General features: G+C 46.9%; 2 protein-coding genes across 2 annotated transcripts in view; both read right to left on the bottom strand.

Moving 5' to 3' along the window:
* Positions 1-5,588, bottom strand: part of LZTR1 (leucine zipper like post translational regulator 1) — a 36,576-nt gene extending 30,988 nt beyond the window's left edge. Inside the window, exons 1-7 of the mRNA XM_063178136.1 lie at positions 5,406-5,588; positions 5,271-5,333; positions 4,809-4,865; positions 4,135-4,214; positions 3,677-3,785; positions 1,945-2,028; positions 446-503 (exon numbers count right to left, since the gene is read on the bottom strand). Of these exons, the coding sequence (XP_063034206.1) occupies positions 446-503; positions 1,945-2,028; positions 3,677-3,785; positions 4,135-4,214; positions 4,809-4,865; positions 5,271-5,333; positions 5,406-5,581 (627 nt within the window). The 5' untranslated portion in view covers positions 5,582-5,588. The remainder of the gene's footprint in view (positions 1-445; positions 504-1,944; positions 2,029-3,676; positions 3,786-4,134; positions 4,215-4,808; positions 4,866-5,270; positions 5,334-5,405) is intronic.
* Positions 5,589-7,989: 2,401 nt separating this feature from the next.
* Positions 7,990-17,758, bottom strand: part of IPO9 (importin 9) — a 41,225-nt gene continuing 31,456 nt past the window's right edge. The window contains exons 18-24 of the mRNA XM_063178221.1: positions 17,157-17,432; positions 15,402-15,568; positions 13,278-13,411; positions 11,676-11,795; positions 10,694-10,795; positions 9,847-9,923; positions 7,990-9,061 (exon numbers count right to left, since the gene is read on the bottom strand). Coding sequence (XP_063034291.1) covers positions 8,951-9,061; positions 9,847-9,923; positions 10,694-10,795; positions 11,676-11,795; positions 13,278-13,411; positions 15,402-15,568; positions 17,157-17,432 — 987 coding nt within the window. The 3' untranslated portion in view covers positions 7,990-8,950. The remainder of the gene's footprint in view (positions 9,062-9,846; positions 9,924-10,693; positions 10,796-11,675; positions 11,796-13,277; positions 13,412-15,401; positions 15,569-17,156; positions 17,433-17,758) is intronic.

The raw sequence follows: 17,758 nt of genomic DNA on the forward strand, positions 1-17,758 counted from the left end.
GGTAATCAACAGGTAATCAACTCCTGCTGTGCTTACATGTCTGATTTTTCCCTGGATAAAAAGACTGGGAGGCCATGTTTTGAAAGCTCCCAGTACTGCAAGGATCAGGACTTTGGTCAGCTGGCCAGCAAAGCTCCCAGTCTGTGTCAGTGCTCTGAGTGGGAATGCAGTGGTCAGAGTGGGAATGCAGTCCCAGCACAGCAAATCCCCCATGGGAAGTCCAAGTCCAGTTCACAGATTCACAAGCAAAAATATCACCCTTTCATACACATTTGGTTTTCCAAATACCCAAACCAAATCAAATTTGAACTGCTTCTTTTCACTGTGGATCAAAAACACATTCTGGAGAAAGAGCAGTGCAGTCTAGTATGGGAAATTTTAAATAATTATGCATTAAAACCAAAAAAGAGAATTTTATGTGTTAGTTGAAATTAAAGCTTCTTACCTCTTCCCAGCAGGTCAGCTCTCTGTCCTGCAGGCCTATTGTCCACATGTCATTTAATCTGTGCCATAACACAAAAAATGCTTGATTTGAAACAATTCATTTTTTGCAACAGTGTTGAAAGGGCAGAAATCCTATTTCATCAACATTCCTCCTGCACAGGAAGAGACTCCTACTTCCACTGATAGAAAAACAATTCTTAAAATCCCTTTGTTCTATACCTAAATCTTACAGCCCCACCCCAGCTTGCTTTAGCATCTTTCTAGTTACAAGTACCCTGCAGTTAACAGCTACAGTCTGGAGCTTAAGGATTTGAGCTATCTAATCTTCAGGATTTTTACAAAATACCCTTTTTTACCCTGCTCATCCCTGTTAACTACTGAGACTGACCACAACAATTATTTACATGGCTGAATCCTTCCTTAAATACAGAAGAGGACAAAGCAGGTAACCTGACACATCTCTGTGCTGTTCCCAGAATGAATTACTCACAATAATTACAGATGTTTCCTTTGTTCAAATCTGCCTGGAGGCTCAAGTTCCATAAAAAGACAATTTTTTAAAGTGATTTGACATATTTAACATAAATCAGACAGCTCCTCTCACCTACTCCTTTCCTTACAGCTACTCAAGGCCTGGGGGGACTCCCTAAGCTGGCACTGAAAAATCCCACAGTCATGCATCCTATACCAATTCCTCCTCCAGAGATAACAAAGACATCCCATCTGAATTCCTGGTTATCAGCAGTTCTCCTGGAGACTTTGTGGAGCTGGACACAAAGCTTCAGCTGTTTCTGAAGATTCTTCTCAAAAGAGGAGGCAATTCAGCTCCTCATTTGTGAAAATCTCTGTGTTCTCCCATGATGCAAATATTGTACACCAACATAAATTACTACTCAAGTTCATCATAACAGAAAAAAAATGGCATGTCCAGAATTGACTGTTTCCTAACAGACCAACAGCAAATGCAAGGAGCCACTGTGAGACCAAGCACCAGGCTCCCTCTCACATCTCAGCACCACTCCTTTCCAGTCTTTCCCCACACAAAATCCATTCTCCCTTCAACCCAAATATTACATATTTCCAGAGATTTCTGAGAAAAAACTGACACATTGCTCTTAGTTGTGTCAGATGATTTCATAGCAAATCCAGGCTCTGCTCTCTAAGTATTCAGCAACATCAGCTGGCCTGTGCTGGGGATCTTTCAAGAAATGTGCATTTGCCAAATTCCAAAGATCATTTTGCAGCCTTACAACCAAGCATGCTGTCAAATTACACATCCACAGCCACTCTGAGTAACCAGATCTTGAGGCTTTAAGCACACACTCATGTGAACATGAACCAGTGAACTGCAAAAGGCAATGCTCAACAACAGACTGGGTTTGCAAAGCTCCAGCTGAGTGTTTAAATCTCTTGGAACGTGGAAATGTCTCTACAAAGGTGGAAACTGAGGGGCTGGGATTTCCCAAAAGCAGTCAAGGAGAGGGTGACAGTGCCCCATACCGTGCATTGCCATCATATCCAGCAAAGATCCACAGCTTGTCACTGTACACTGTTGCACCATGAGCTGACCTGGCCACTGGCAACCTGCAAGGAAGAAAATGCACACAACAATCTGCAGAAGGATCTAAGAGCTAAAATGCACATGTAAAAAGAAGAAGAAAGTCCCCTGCACAAAATTGTTTCTGCCATGTGCCCTCCAAACACTGAGTGAGCCTCTGAAGGCATGTATTAGTTTTCACTCTGCTGTCTTTAATGGAGACAAACTGCCTTAATGCAGACAGGAAAAAAAAAAAAAAAAAAAAAAAAAAAAAAAAAAAAAAAAGAAAAAAATCCCAACTAATTCCTTGTCAGGACCCAAATACTCTCAGAGTATTTTGCATAAAGTAGTTAATAATGGGAAAATTCATAGCACCACTGGTAGAGTGAGGTGGCAATCAATTCTGGCTCTGAACATCCCACACGAGTTCCCACAACTAAGCAGGAGAAACACAGAAATGACACCAGGACAGAGCTCAGGATGCTCATTTGGAATCACTCAGGCTTGTTCCCAAGATGTAGTGCCCACAATGAAAGATCAAACTTATGATTCCTCTTCCACAATCTTTGTTGTTTTAACTAAATCAGCCAGGTTGAACAAACCTGTGATGCCACAAGGCATCTGTTGGCTTGTCTGAGGTCACTGTGTACCATGAACACTAACTCTGGGGAACAACAAGCAAAATGTGAGTTTGTAAACTAAGTAAGAATTGCTCTCCAAAATGTCCCAAGTTACCAGAATTAACCAGAGACAGAAATGACTAATACAGTCTCTGTTCAGAAACACAACGTGCTCATCAGAGGTGAGCAACAGTAACACAAGAATGGATGGGACATTCCTCATCCCTCTCCACAAATCAAAATAACAAATGTTCAAATGTTCCCTTCCCTCTACCAACTGAAACCAGCATTCCAGAGGCTTTAGTAGCATATGAGACTGCAGGTAAAGACACCACACAACCCTTACTGGAGAGTGGTAAACACAGAAATGTTTGGGGCAGAAAGAGACCTTAAAGCCCATCCAGTGCCATCCCCTGCCATGGCAGGGACACCTTCCACTTGCCCAGGTTACTCCAAGCCCCATCTAACCTGGCCTTGGACACTGCCAGGGATGGGGCAGCCACAGCTGCTCTGGGCACCCTGCACCAGGGCCTCACCAACCACACAGCCAAGACTTCCCTCCCAATATCCCATCTAACCCTGCTCTGCCAGTATGAGGCCATTCCCTCTTATCCTCTTCAGCCCTTTGTAAAAAACACTAAGAATTGGATCACAATCACTGTCAGAGATGGCATTCTGAAATGTGCACAGAGCCAACTTTAGGAATGTATTAGTGATTTTGATTTTCCTTGAACACTGAATCTCAGGAGCCCTTTTCTTCATAAGGGATCCACAATTTACAAGCTAACCTTGAAACTGAAACAATTCAGAAAAAAAACCCAGCTCCCTATGCTCCCATTCCTTCTGTCATGGACCTGAAACATGAAGAGGGGATTTTGGACAAATTTCTACTATAGTGCATTCTGGAAAGAGGCCTTCCAAAAAAACTCCTGTAGAACCAAAAAAAGTTAATTGAGAAAGCAGAGCAGCAGTCATGCTGCAGCCCTAACATCAGCACTGTACCTAGGTCTGACTGTGCCATGTGAAATGATGCCAAGCTACCCTCACTCCCCCCAAGCATGATACCAAATCTTACCTTCCCTCAGTCTTCCACTCTGTCCACTGCCCGGTTGCAAACTTATACTCAAAGAGGTCATTTTTATTCTTCAGGTTAGAATTGGAATAGATATCTCCAGTGTAACCACCTGGACAACAAGAATTTCATTAGACTCCCAGGCTATGGAGCACACACGCTCCCAGGCACTGCATTAGGAGAAATTTTAGATTGCATAAAATGTTTGGCTAATGGACTACTACAGAAGGAGACTTCTCTTTCACTCCTTCTCCTAAAAAATCATTATGGTAATGAGCTTCAAGTTGTCTTTAAACAAAACAGTGCCATCTTTCCAAACTAAAGTTGAAATCACAGCCATGAAAAATACTGCATTTGCTACTGAATGAGACCTTTGACACCTCCTAAAGATCTCTCAGTCTTTTTCCAAACCAGTACAGCAGCACATCCCCACCCTGCAGTACAACCTGCTGCTGCCTTACCAAAAACGAACATGCTGCTCCCGTAGACCACGGCCGAGTGGTGGTACCGTGGCGCCGGCGGCGTCCCCGTCGTGAAAGCCCTGCACGGGTTACAACAGCACCAGTCAAACACTCCGGTTGTACCTTGGGCACCCAGAGCTACTGTGCAGACTCAGAAAAGAAACAACTGTTAGAAGTTATTCTTTTGCTCGAGTGTTTCCTTGGTTTTGGATAGTTGATTGCACTAAGATTTTATGGAACAGCAATATAGTGTAGATGGTTACAAACATGCTGCTGCTGAAATCTATTTGGCAGAGCTGGAAAGTGAGACACAGGTGAGATAAGACAGAGCACCTACTGCAGAGCAAAGGAGCCAAGAAATGTGTGAGGAGCCCTGGCACCTTCCCTGGCCCGAGGGGTGCAGCACACTCAGTCCCTCTGCACTCCCACAGGCTGCAGGAACAGAGGTGACTCTGGTCCTCTCCCTCCCTCGGGCAGGATCCATAAACCCGATAGCCCAGCACACAGCAGGCTGGCAGGGAGCAGCTGTGACAGCGCTGAGCGGAGGTGACACTTCCTCTCGGGTACTCAGGTGGTGCCACAAACTTCTACACCCAGCCCGAGGTGCTGACAGAAGCTGCGGCATGTCCCGGCCCTGCCAGCGACCAGGGATGGCGAGGGGCTGCACTGCCCACCTGCACCACGAGCAGTCCTTCACGTCGAAGCGCAGGAGATCGTTCAGCATCGTCTTCCTGCGGGGAGGGACGGGAGAAGCGGCTGAGCCAGGCCGGGGGTAGGACAGGGGCGGCCACGGACCCTCAGCCCTGCTCCCCTCACACCCTCACACCCATGTCCCCTTACATCCATCTCCCCTCTAACCTACCTCCCCTCACACCCCCTTCCCCTCACACCCACCTCCCCTCACACCCCCTTCCCCTCACACCCACCTCCCCTCACGCCCCCTTCCCCTCACACCCATCTCCCCTCAAACCCATCTCCCCTCATACCCACCTCTCCTCACACCCATCTCCCTTTGCATCCCGTACCCCTCACACCCATCTCCCCTCAAACCCATCTCCCCTCAAACCCATCTCCCCTCAAACCCATCTCCCCTCACACCCATCTCTCTCAGCCCCGGCGTTCCCGGCTCCCCTTACCCGTTGTCCCCGCCGAACACGTAGATCGCATCCCGATAAGCCACCACAGTGTGTTTGCTGCGCCTGCGGGCGGCACGGACAGGTCAGCGGCGCCGGGAGCCCCCCTCCAACCATCCCGTCCGCTCCCTAGCTCACCGGGCCCCCACGAACTCGTCGCAGGGTGGGAGGCGGCGCCAGCGGTGCACGGTCTCGAAGGGCCCGAAGTTGAGGGTGAGGTACTCGACGCTGTCCGAGCAGCTGTGGTCGAAGTCCACGCTCGGGGCCACCTTCGAGCGCCCCGCGCCACCCGCCGGGGCCGCGGCCGCCGCCATGGCCCACGCCTGCCCTCTTGGACTACAGCTCCCAGCGTGCCCCGCCAAGCGCGCCCGCTTTCCGGCGCGCCTGAGGTCCAGCCGTCAGACCACAACTCCCGGCGTGCATCGCGCCCGGGGTGCCGGCCTTACAGCCGCTAATCCCTGGACTACAGCCCCCAGCATGCACCGCTAGAGGGGCGGGGGCCCGAACGCCGCTGTGGAGCCCGAGGTGCCGCGTTCGAGGCTGGGCGGGGACCGAGCTCCTCGGGCCGAGCCGGTACCGGCGCTGCCCGGGTAAAGACGGGGAAGCCAGACGGGATGCTACATTACTAGGGTTTATTTGTTCATTCAGAAACAGAACAATACTGATGAATATGCATAAAGTCTCATTCCAGGGTCTGAGCTGAGCTGGTCAAACGCGGTCCCGAGGGGGCCAGCCCCCTCAGGACTCTGTGGGGATGAACTAACTGGCCACATTCGGAAGCGAATGTGGCCAGTTAGTTCATCCCCACAGAGTCCTGAGGGGGATACGCGTGCCAGGCACCACGGCAGCGATGGATGTGCCCTCGGCTGTGCAGTCCCCCACAGCCCATCCTTTGCTTTTCCTTAGTTTATGTTTCCTAACATGGTGCCAGTCACCTCTGTGACCATTAGTTTAGTTTCTTCACAACAGCAGAGAACACAAGTGGTGCTGCACCTCAAAACCAGAGCTCAGATGCTGCTTTAGAGTCCAGCAGTTTCCATGCTGAGCAATCACTGTGTGACCGGTCAGAGGTTTTTGGCACAATTCCTGCAGCAAACACAATCCTTCTATAAAGACACACCACAGAGCGAGCCTTCAGAATTTTATTAGGAAAGATGACAGTGGTTAAGCAGAAAAGCAACGAAGTCATGAGCACCAGCAGGACTTTGCTGAGGTCCCTCAAACCATCTCCCTTGTGCACTCTTAGATCCTCTCCAGCCTCTTCCTAGGGATTCCTTCAATCAGTATTTCTTGCCCAGACCCCCTGCACACGGTGAGGGTGCTGGCAATGCTGCTGCACAACCACACCACCCCTGTGCCAGTCCTGCCCCTCGGGCTGGTCCCAGGCTCCAGCTGCCATGCAGCAGCACCATGCCCAGCCAGCTCAGGCTGCATCCGAGCTGAGGATGAATCAGGGAGAGTGCAGAGCACCAGTTCAAGCCAAGAGGAACAACCTTCCCGCTTCCCAAGCAATCTGTAAGGGACACACAGCCTTTTTTCTGTCCATCTGTGCTGTGGGAAACTCAGGTAAGAAAATCTCTACACATAAGAGACAATGCCACTTATCATCCCATCCTTCCCTTCTCACATTCCTTGAAAAAGCACTGATAACTGCAAATCAAAGCTGGTTTTACCCAAACCACAGATGAGCTCCAGCAGGAACATGGCACTGACCCATCCATCTTTTGGCACTTACAATGCCACAGACACCTTTAGATGTTTCAGTTCAGTGCCAGTACTAATGTCAGCCTCATTTTTCATGGATTATTTGCATGTGCAAATGTTCATGCATATTTTCATGGATTAAATGCACCCTCTGACCTGGCTGAAGCCCCCGTGAGGCACAGGATTCCAGCTCCCACTGGAGCACACACAGACCCAAGCAGCATCTCCTCTGTGAGCCCAGTCTAAGCAGCCTTCAGTTCAGTGTGCTGACTGCTCCCGACACCCTGAACACACCTTGGTGCTTGCAGATGTTTGGCATTCACTTTTGTCCAAGTATGGATGCCTGGGTTTGTGCCTTGTTCTTCTTGGTGGGTTTTCAAAGCTGCACTGTTAGGTTTAACCTGTTGGCCCTTTCAGTGGAAGCTGAGAGACAAAGGCCTGAGAACAAAACTCCTACTGGACTGTATGACAGGAGGGCCAGGGCACCCCTTTTGTTACACGTTCTTATAGACCAGAGAATCCCCAGGGAAGAAAGACACTGAGACTCAATGGCATGGGAAGAGCTTGTACCTTATTAGACATATAAAAATCAGGCTTCAAACTCTGCTTCTCATAGTTAGTTAGGCACTCAAAAAATTGAGAATGGCTCAGAGGAGTCTGCAGGGGATGGGGTTTCCTCCCTGGCTCTGCCCACTCTCAGGCACAACCTGAGACCAGTGAGAGACAGAAGGAGTCCAGGTTATGGGGGTTTTGATACAGTGTCAAAGCAAATGATTCCACAAAGGAACAGCAAGTGCCTTTCTTAAAAGGAAACTGTAATGGCTCAGCCCATTTTAAGCAGCAGATACAGACAGCACAGGGCTCCCTTTCTGTCCAGGTGGCTCCCATGAAACACCCAAACATCCTCAGGCAGCACATACACAACGTGTCCTAAGGAGAAATATGTCTTTATAAAAAGTGACTTCAGGAAACAAGAACAAGTTCCTTTTAAATCTGTTTTATAAGAAGGATACCAATGTACATTTTAATAGTTTTATTTCATTTTCCCCAAAAGGGAACCAAAGGCAGAGAGGTGTTGTGAGATACATCACACTGTTCTCATGGGGAAATCAATTTGCAAATGTTATTTTACCACTCTATAAAAATACACACAGGAGTGTGAAAAAAGCAAAGTAGTTCAGAGTGGCTGTCATGGAGCAAATCTGTTAAATACAATCAGTTCTTTTTTTTCCCCTAAAAACTGTGGCTCCTTGTGTTCCAGAAAACCAGTCTTTCATAGCCACATGCCACAGGAACAGAAATGTAAGTGATGGCTTCCTCTGAGCATGTGCACACACAAGTGTTAGTGAAGAACTGCTCCCATGGGAGATGTGAGCAGCAGAGCCCCATCCACACCAGGAAAGAAGAAACGCACTCAGGTTCATTGTCTCAGCTTCCCTCCAAACTCCTGTGAACTGGCTCCATCCCATCCAGGCAGCTCTGAAAAGAGTCTGTGGTTCTATAAAAGAAGTCACGTTGTAGGATCAAGATATTTACCCTGTGTTTTGTGAGGAGGAACAACAGCCAAGAGGAACAACCTTCCCACTTCTCAGGCAATCCGTAAGTGACCCGGGTCCTTTCTCTGTCCAGCTGTGCTGTGGGAAACTAAAAGTGCCTCTTCACAGGTAGAGACATTTCCTTTTAAAAATATTAAGGACACATTATTTTTTATCTTTAAGAACTTCCTGGAAAGTTACTGTGGAAAATGAAAGTGCTCCTGTGGTGAGACCCATGTGCAATGTCCTTGCTGCTTTCTCAGGATTCCTCTCCTTAGCATTCTTAGATGTGCGTTAAGATGAGGCTCAAAACAAGGAGGACACTGTCGACCTGGAACAAGGCAGGCAGACACTGGAAAATGTTTTATGTCCTATCATAAAACGTGGTATTAGCCAAAAATAACCTGTTGTTCAGATCTGGCAGGTGTGGTCTCTGGAGTGGCTCTATATCCCGATGGCCTGCAGCACTCGCTTCTCGTTGTCGTTGAGGTGGTCAGAGAACATGGCATAGCAGGGCTGCTGTGCAAACTGGCACAGGAAATCGGTGAGATAGGCCTGGGAGGGACAGAAACAGCCTGTCAGCACCACCCTCCTGGGAAATCCTGCTGCTTCCACCTGGCAGCACACACAGCCCAACATGCACCACGTAACACCCCGGGATTGGAGGGAACAGAAAGGAGCGTGCAGGAGGAGGACTGGAATCAGAGGGAAAGGTTGGAGCAGAGAAAAAGGGTGGGAGCAGATGGAAGGGCCCATTAACAGCTGCAGGTGTTGGGAAAAGCAGGAGCAAAGGGTAACACAGGGGCTGATGGGGTGGGAGCATCTCCAAGTGGAGTATAAAATTCTGTCACATTCACTCTCCAACCTACTCCTGACTTTTGCCTGTAGCTGTGAAGCTCACAGGTACAAAAGTCTCATCTCCCTCTGTTCAAAGAGTTTTGTTCATTCACATTTCCACGTGAATGGAAATAATATAATATAATATAATATAATATAATATAATATAATATAATATAATATAATATAATATAATATAATATAATATAATATAATATAATATAATATAATATAATATAATATAATATAATATAATATAATATAATATAATATAATATAATATAATATAATATAATATAACTACTACTACTATTGATGAAAAATAGCTCCAGAAGTTCTTAGGACACCTGGCCCTTTCCAAAGTAATTTCAATTAACAGAGTGCCTTCTGTTAGTAACTGCTGTTTCCAGTGCTAACATATTTGTTAAAGTACAACATTTAAAAAATTAAAGTTTATAGAGAATGACTGGATTCTGATAAAATCCCTCATTCTAGAGCATCACCTGGAGATCTATTTGGTAAAGAGGGTCCTTTAATGCATCTGGATCATCCTCTTCATCATCTTCATAGTAATCTTCATCTGTCAGAGGCAAATCAGCAGGTTTTAACATCAAAAAGAACAGACTATCTCAGGAAATTTTCTATTAAGCTACTGAAACCCAAGGATCCAAAAGTAAATAGTTTCAGCACTGCTGGGAAAAAGAAAATTTATCCAGAATATTCTCCTTTAGGTGATGTGATAAAAACCACTGAAGCCCAGAACCAGGGTCAGCAGAGGCTTGAGGGACACACAGGTGAGCCAAGCACACATGAGAGGTTTAGGAATTCCAGGCACCAGGATCTTCTGCCTTAGTCCCACGTGAGGGTGACACTTTGCCAGTTCTGAGCTAATGTGAGCAGCATCCCTCACTGTTTGCCTGTAGAGTTCTCCCTTCTGAGGCCACGAGAACCTGAGGGATGATGCACCCACTCATCTCTTTATGCAGCACTTGCTCCTCGAGGCCTCTGCACAAACCAACTCATCCACCCTAGGACAGCACCATGCTGAGGTCACACCTACACCTTGAGCAACAATTTTCTCTTTAGAAGAAATACCTGCAGGAACCTCTTAGGTGTGCAGCCTGTGCAGGATGTGAACTCCCAGGTGATGTTATTTATAATGCTGCAATCTAATCCCCATGTTGCTCAAAGCCATGGCTTCTCCAGAAAGTCCTAATTCACAATCCAGAGCAGAATTCCTTCCCAATGCCTGCAGAATTTGTTCTGCTGCTGGCAAGGGAATAAAACCTTGACTAGGATGTCACCTACTTGATTGTTGCTTTGAAGAAGGACTTTCAAGCTGTTACTCACCATACTTGTTTGTGGAAAGAATATCTGACAAGAACTGTCCTGCTAAGCCTTCATCTTCATCCTCATCTTCCTCCTGATCCTCCCACATATCATTTGAATCATCTGTTTAGAAAAAAGAGTTCTAGAAATGATCCAGATTCAAGAGGTCCAAGAGGTCTGTGATCACTCTATAGGGGACTGGAGTTTGTAGGCAAAGACAACTCTGCCTGTGTGGGTGGATGAAGAGAACACCTACAATCCTCCTTATCCTTTTGGAATGATTCCAGAGCTGAAGCCAAGCAAAAGGCAACACCAAGAACAGATATTTGAAGTAGGAAGAAAGGCAAACCAGATACACCATGAAAGGGTAATTTTATTTGCACATGGTCAGATCCCATCTTCCAAACTAGCCCAAAAGAATTTTTAGGTCTAAGGATACACAACACTGACTTATCTTATTCTCCCATTTTATTTATTTTTACCTGGAAGAGATTGGTAGCACTTAAATACAGCACAGGGAAGGAAGAGATATTGTCCTAATGATGAACTGCACAACCAAACAAGAGATCTGGAGAGGGACTTTGACAAAAGGAATGGCTTCCCACTGCCAGAGGGCAGGGTTAGATGGGATACTGGGAAGGAATTTTTGGCTGTGAGGGTGGGCAGGCCCTGGCACAGGTTGCCCAGAGCAGCTGTGGCTGCCTCTGGATCCCTGGGAGTGTCCAAGGCCAGGCTGGACAGGGATTGGAGCAGCCTGGGGCAGTGGAAGGGGTCCATGACCATAGCAGGGAGTAGAACAGGATGAGCTTTAAGGTCCTTTCCAACCCAAACCATCCTGGGATTCTGTGATTCTATGAGCTTATCCTCTGGACCACTATTCAAACTTTTGTGACATTAAATCATGTACCTGTAACTACAAAGTCCCTATACCAGAAATTCTTCTCAAGAGAAGATCAAGTGGCTTTAAGCCATGCAAAGAGTAAAAGCAAACCCAGTATTTTACCTTGGCTCCAATCTGCAGTTGACTGTCTAGATGCATTTGCTTCCATGGCATTAGAGAGTTCATTTATTATTAATTTTAAGATTTTTACTAACAAAGGAATGTTTGTCCAGCGCTCAGGATCTGTAAGAGAAAAAAATACACATATTCATATTGCTTTTAATAAAAAGTTATAAAACAGGCCCTTATTTGTAGAGGTGGGGTTTTTTTATTAGGGAGGTTGGGAGAGAAAACCGACTGACAAAAAAACCCCAAAGGTTCTTTCCATACACCCTCAGAGCTACATTCCCAAAGATCTCAATGCAGTATCAACCTTGCACATTCTGAGCAAGGAGGAGGCAGGGGGAGAATCTTCACAGCTGAATCAAAGTGTGACTCTACTCCTGCAGGTGCTTAATAGAGTCAGCTGGAGCCAACCTTCTTTCTTTCCTGAAGTCCCTTTGCACATCCACCAATGCTTTCATGTAAATGAGCAGTGCATGCTCCCAGGCATGGCTCTGCCCTTCTGAGGCACTGTAAGCTCCAACTTTTCCTTACTAGTGTTCCTGCAGGGCTTAACTATTCCACAGGGCAGCCAGACAGTGTATTTGCCCTTAACTACAAAAGTAAAGATCCTATCAAATAAAAAATCTGGGAGCACTAGTTTTAGGTCTCACCAATGCTAGTATTAATCCTTGTTTAACTCAAATGCTGGCAGTTTTGCTGTCTGACCTTCATTGGTTTGGTTTTTTTAAGCCAAGAATAATCAGGTAGCAAGTGATTTGTGACCACCACCCACCTCTTAAAATCCCTAGTGCTTGCCCCATTCATCTCCTTAGCTGTCACCTTAGTCCTTCCCTGCATCCCTGCAGATCCCAGGCCTGTGGCAGCTCAAGGAGCACTGAGTGCCTGGAGAGGCTCCCAGTTTGGGTCTGTACAGCCTCCACATCCCATCCACCACTGGGCACAAGGAGCTCTAGCACAGCAAGTGGCACAGCCAAGGTCTGACTGATGGCTGAGCAGCCCCTGAGTGTCCTCCTCCCCTGGAAATAATCAGGAAATACTGCCCAGGGCTCTGCACTAATTTAAAAGATTAATCTCAACAGCAACCTCCAGTCAAAGACCTTGGGTTTAACCTATTAAAAATAAGAAAAGTATTAAGGGGAGACTGGTCAAGTTTCCTTAAAAGAAATCTCTAACTTGTTGAATCACTGCTTTTTGTGAAAATGTCTCATTGAAAAAAACACCCCTTTGTTTTAAATCTCTGCATGCACTAAAGACACTTTTCTCTCAGAGAAGCTACCAGGCATCCAGAAATATCAATTCTGTCTCATGATGCAAAACAGCAGTGAAGAACTCCCCATCCCATAATTGCCTCATCCAGTTATATTAAATCAGACATCAGGAGCCCTTCAAACCAAGTCTCTGGCAGAATTAAGGTAAATAGATACAGGTAAACAGACATCTTAAGCACATGATGTATGAATGCACTAAAAACCAACACATGCCTTCTGCAGGAACTATCTCCCACAGCTCTGTGTGATCTGCCAGACCTATTTAAGGCCTTTCATAGCATCTACTTACAGAAAAAAACATTCTGTTAAACACAGCAAAATGATCACTCACTTTTGGCCGACTTGGATCGTGTCCGAATTCCCTCATCCATATTAAATATTTCTTCTCCCTTCACCCTGATGTCCTGGAGTCTCTTGTCATCTGTGTTGATGCCATACTGCAGGAGTTTGCACAGTGCTACAGAGCTGGGAGCAGAGAACAGGAAAATTAGAGATCAGAATTTCCCTGAACTGTCTGGCTTTCACAGCACCTCTCTAACAGGGAACACACCCAGAGCAAAAACCCCGATGCTCTCTCTTCTCCATCTTTGCCAAGAACAAGCATGACAGAATCTCCCCATGTCTCCTGTTTTATGTCAGCATCTGAAACTGGACTCAGCTCCTGACCTGCACAAGGAGCAAGCTGGGCACTGCTCAAGCTTTGGATTTAGCACCATCAGCAGTACAGACATCCATCCACACACACATTAAAGGTTTCTCCAGGTCAGAAGGGCCACCAGGTTCAAGTGCCCCTGCAGCACCATGTGCACACGAGGATGGAATTAAGAGAACAGGAGTGGCAGCAAAGCAGTAATTTGGCTGATCTGTAGCAATGATCTGCCCCCTTTCCCCAGTCTCAATGCTGATTTTCACTTCTGGTCCTTCATGGCTCTGCCACACTCAGACCTTCCAGCTTGCTCCTCCCCTTTACATGTTCTTTCCATCTCTGATCTCACATTTCCACTCCACACTTCCAACCTTTTCCAGCTCCACACTGTTTTCAAGCACACTGAGGATGATGCTGACTACAGGTCAAGGCTGACAATCTCTGCTTGGCACCCCCAAATCTCTCTCTCCTGGCTCCACGAATCTCAAACTGAAGTTTTGGAGTTCTGTGGAACTCTTTTTGTGCTTTCACTTCTCACCCTCTCTCTCTGTCCCACACTATGGCTCTGACTTCTGCTGGTTTGGACCCAGGTCTTACCTGCTGCCCCAAGCTGCCCAAAGTTTTCCCATCATTTCATCAAAACCCCACAGCCACTTCTTCAACCTGAACCCAGTGGCTGGGACTGTGCACACAGGAGATGTCCTTCTACCAACTGCTTCTACTTCTGTGCACACAGGAGGTGTCAGCTGCCTTCAGGGTCCTTCTACTAACCCTGAACAAGAGGCTCCTCAGGGCAGGCCCTGCTGTTCCTCAGGACACAGAAACTCCAAACATTCACTAATGTGGTAAATGTCACCACAACCAACCAAATCCAAGTGTTTAATACAGTGTGGAGCCCTGTTACATCACCTGTACACAAACATTTCTCATTTTGGACAATACAACTCTAAGCAATCCCCTTAACCTTCTTCTCCTGGTCATACTTGGCTTTTCCCTGTGCCATAAGCCTCAAGAGATCCTGCAGACAGGCCTGCACTGTCAAAATGGGGATAAACCACCAGGCTTAGGGATGAAACCAACAAAATGTGAGCCAAAAGAGCACTGGAAACCCAAATCTGCTCCTTGTCCTTCGGGATTATTACTAACTTCCATTTTGAACCTGCATTTTCCCATTATTTATTTCACAGGCTATTTGACAGTCCATAACAATGACATAACAACACACACTAATAAGTGATTTAACAGCTGGTGAGACCCCTAAGAGTGGTCTGTGAGGCTTCATGATTCCAGAAAAATCTAATACAGCAGCTGTGACAAAATTTAAATGAACACAGAGCATCCCATGCTTTGGAATACAGCACTCAGCCTCCAGCAGAACACAAACATGGTCCCACAGCAAAAGGGAGAGAACACTGTTGTAATTGGTTTCTTGATCAACTTTTAACTAGATCAATAAATCCAGAAGAAATCACCAGATTCTCTTAGGAAATACTTCACAACACTCCAGAACTCTACAAAGGCAATGCCATGTGTGGAAGCTCTTCTCATCTCATTCACGGAAATTCAATCCCAAAAGCAGCCCCGTGTTTGCAGGACCTATCCCCTTCCCCCTCCTGTCTCTGTTCCATCACAGGAGCAGCAGCAGCACTGCTGGGGAAGCTCAGAGCTTGTTCCAGTTACCCCAGCTCTGCTGAGCACCACTGGCAGTGCAGGGAGTTCTGCCCAATGCTGGCACACCCTGCTCCCAGCTGAGCCAGCACTCACAGGCAGAGGGATGAGGGCACTACCAGGAATCTCTGTGGCTCCCACCTGACTTTGCCTTCATACTGCCCATAGAAGAGGTGCTGCCTGCTCATCCACTCAGCCATCACAAACTCCAGGGCAGGCTTGCCAGTGGGGCCAGGCAGGCTGCACAGGAATTCCAGGAGGGGCTCCAGTTGTGAGTGAACCAAGTGGGCAAACACCATGATCAGGGACTGCAGGAGGAGAAAGGCAATGTTAGCTGTACATAATTTAATAGCTGCAAATGTTTTATCAAATATTTAAGGAGCTGGAATGAAGCTGTGCTTGCTGAAGGAAGCTGAAGCTCCCTGCAGGAGTGAAGGCTGTGCTTACCAACCCCAGGAGGAAGGGAAAGTACACCCAGCTGCAAAGCACTGTGCTACAAATGCAGGAAATAAACACCAGCACATCATCACTCAGCGGCACCTTCTCAATGCTGAATACATTTTGAACATGATTTTAGGGAAAGAACTACAACTTCTGAAAAGGTTCATTACCACATGAAGTTTTAGACTCCTAAAGATCAGAACTCATTTCCTGTGTATGTCTAAATGTCACTTTCCCATCTTGAAGGCATCTCTGCAGCCCTCCTCAGGAAAAAGCTGCCCATCTCCAGAGGACCATCTTCCAGGCTAACACAGGGAAGAGATCCAGCATTGCAAAATGCCTGGCTACAAGGGCTGCATGGGACTGCTTCAGATTTAAACTTCTGTATCTTTTAAATCCAAAACCAAGCAAAGTGAGAGCCATTCCAAACAATTATCATCAGTATACCCCGGGGTAAAAAATCTTAAAGCAGGTGAGATCTGCTGACATTGAAATGGCCATTGTGGCACCACATGCCAGCTTGAAAAATGCACTTTCAAAAATCAGAGAAATAAGATAAAATGATTAGAGCAGAGTGAAGATCAGCTGAGTGCTGCACTGGAGGCAGAGATGGGATCTTGCTCAGCAGTGCCAGCAAAATGTCCTCCCCCAGCTGCTACCAAGGAACCAGGGCAGTCAGCATGAGCTGCTCTACATTGAGGGCACAGGCAAAAAAAGACAGGAGAGAGAATGAAGACCACTGGGAAAAAAATCGCTCCAGAAAACTGTGTCACTACAAGTAGGTCAAGGCTAGAAGAGATGGTGATGCTCTTTAGTGGGCTCACTCAGGCCAACTATGTCTCCCATCCACCAAAAGCTCATCTTGTCTCAAGTCCCAGGCATTTATCCTTGGAACACAGAACAAATCCACTCAAAAACACATGCTGCCTTTGCCAAGATGTTCCTACTGAGGCAACTCCTATCTCTCCATAAAAGGCTTCCAAGTACAAGGGCATGAGGGACTACTGAAGGTGCATTACAGCTTATCCAGGAGAATCTTGCTTACCCTGTAACCTGACAAAAAAAAATTTTGGACCTGAGGAACAGCATGGAGCTGTGTCCCAGGAGGGTCAGGCTGGGTATCAGGAAAAGTTTCTTCTCCCAAAGGGTGGTCAGCACTGAACAGACTCCCCAGGGAATGATCATGCCCACAAGGCTGCCAGAGCTCAAGGAATGTTAGGACAGAGTGAGATTGTTGGGGTGTCCTGTCCAGGGCCAGGAGCTGGATTTAATGATTCTTTTGGGTCCCTTCTAACTCAGGAGATTCCACGATTCTCTGATCAGAGTAGGCATAACAGGATACACAGACCCACCAATTGTATGAGCCATAAATAACAGGCAATAAATGAAAGGAAATGGCGACAGTTTCTTCTCCTGGTGCTTCTCCTCACTCTCCGGGGTGCCAAACCTGCTCACCTGCATCACACTGAGCGTCTCTGCTTGCTGCATTTTACTCAGGATGGCTCTCAGGATCTGGTCCAGATTCTCTCCCAGCTCACTCCCGGCTTTTGAAATTAAAGTGGAGACCAGTCTGCCCACAAAGGCAGCGGTGAACTCCGAGGTGCGTGGGTCCAGCAGCTGGCTCACCACCTGCATGACGTACCAGAGCCCGTTGTGGCCCTGCTCGTCGTGCCACTGCGCGATCTGCTCCAGCGCCACCGACACGTACGCGCGCAGGCACTCGCCACCGTTCTAGGGACACAACGGGCAAGGGGTTGGGGAAATGAAACAGGAAAGCCTTGTAAATATGAGTGTCTGGCAAAAGATTTTGAGAATATGGAAACTATGAGCAAGATTGAAATGAAAGCAAGCTTTGAGATCCCTCAGTTACTGAACAACTGGAAAACAATGGTGTGGCCAGCTGAAGGTGATCCCCTTTTGATGGAACAACACCCTCTGCTTGCAGACAGTCCAAGGGTCAGAGCAGACCCTACAGCTTGGCAGAAGGGGCCCAAAGAGGAGTTTTTAGGGTTTAAAATGTAACACATTGTGGTGATGTAATGATTCCTATAGGCTGT

Source organism: Melospiza melodia, chromosome 28, assembly GCF_035770615.1.
Source record: "Melospiza melodia melodia isolate bMelMel2 chromosome 28, bMelMel2.pri, whole genome shotgun sequence".
In the NCBI taxonomy this organism is placed as follows: domain Eukaryota; kingdom Metazoa; phylum Chordata; class Aves; order Passeriformes; family Passerellidae; genus Melospiza; species Melospiza melodia.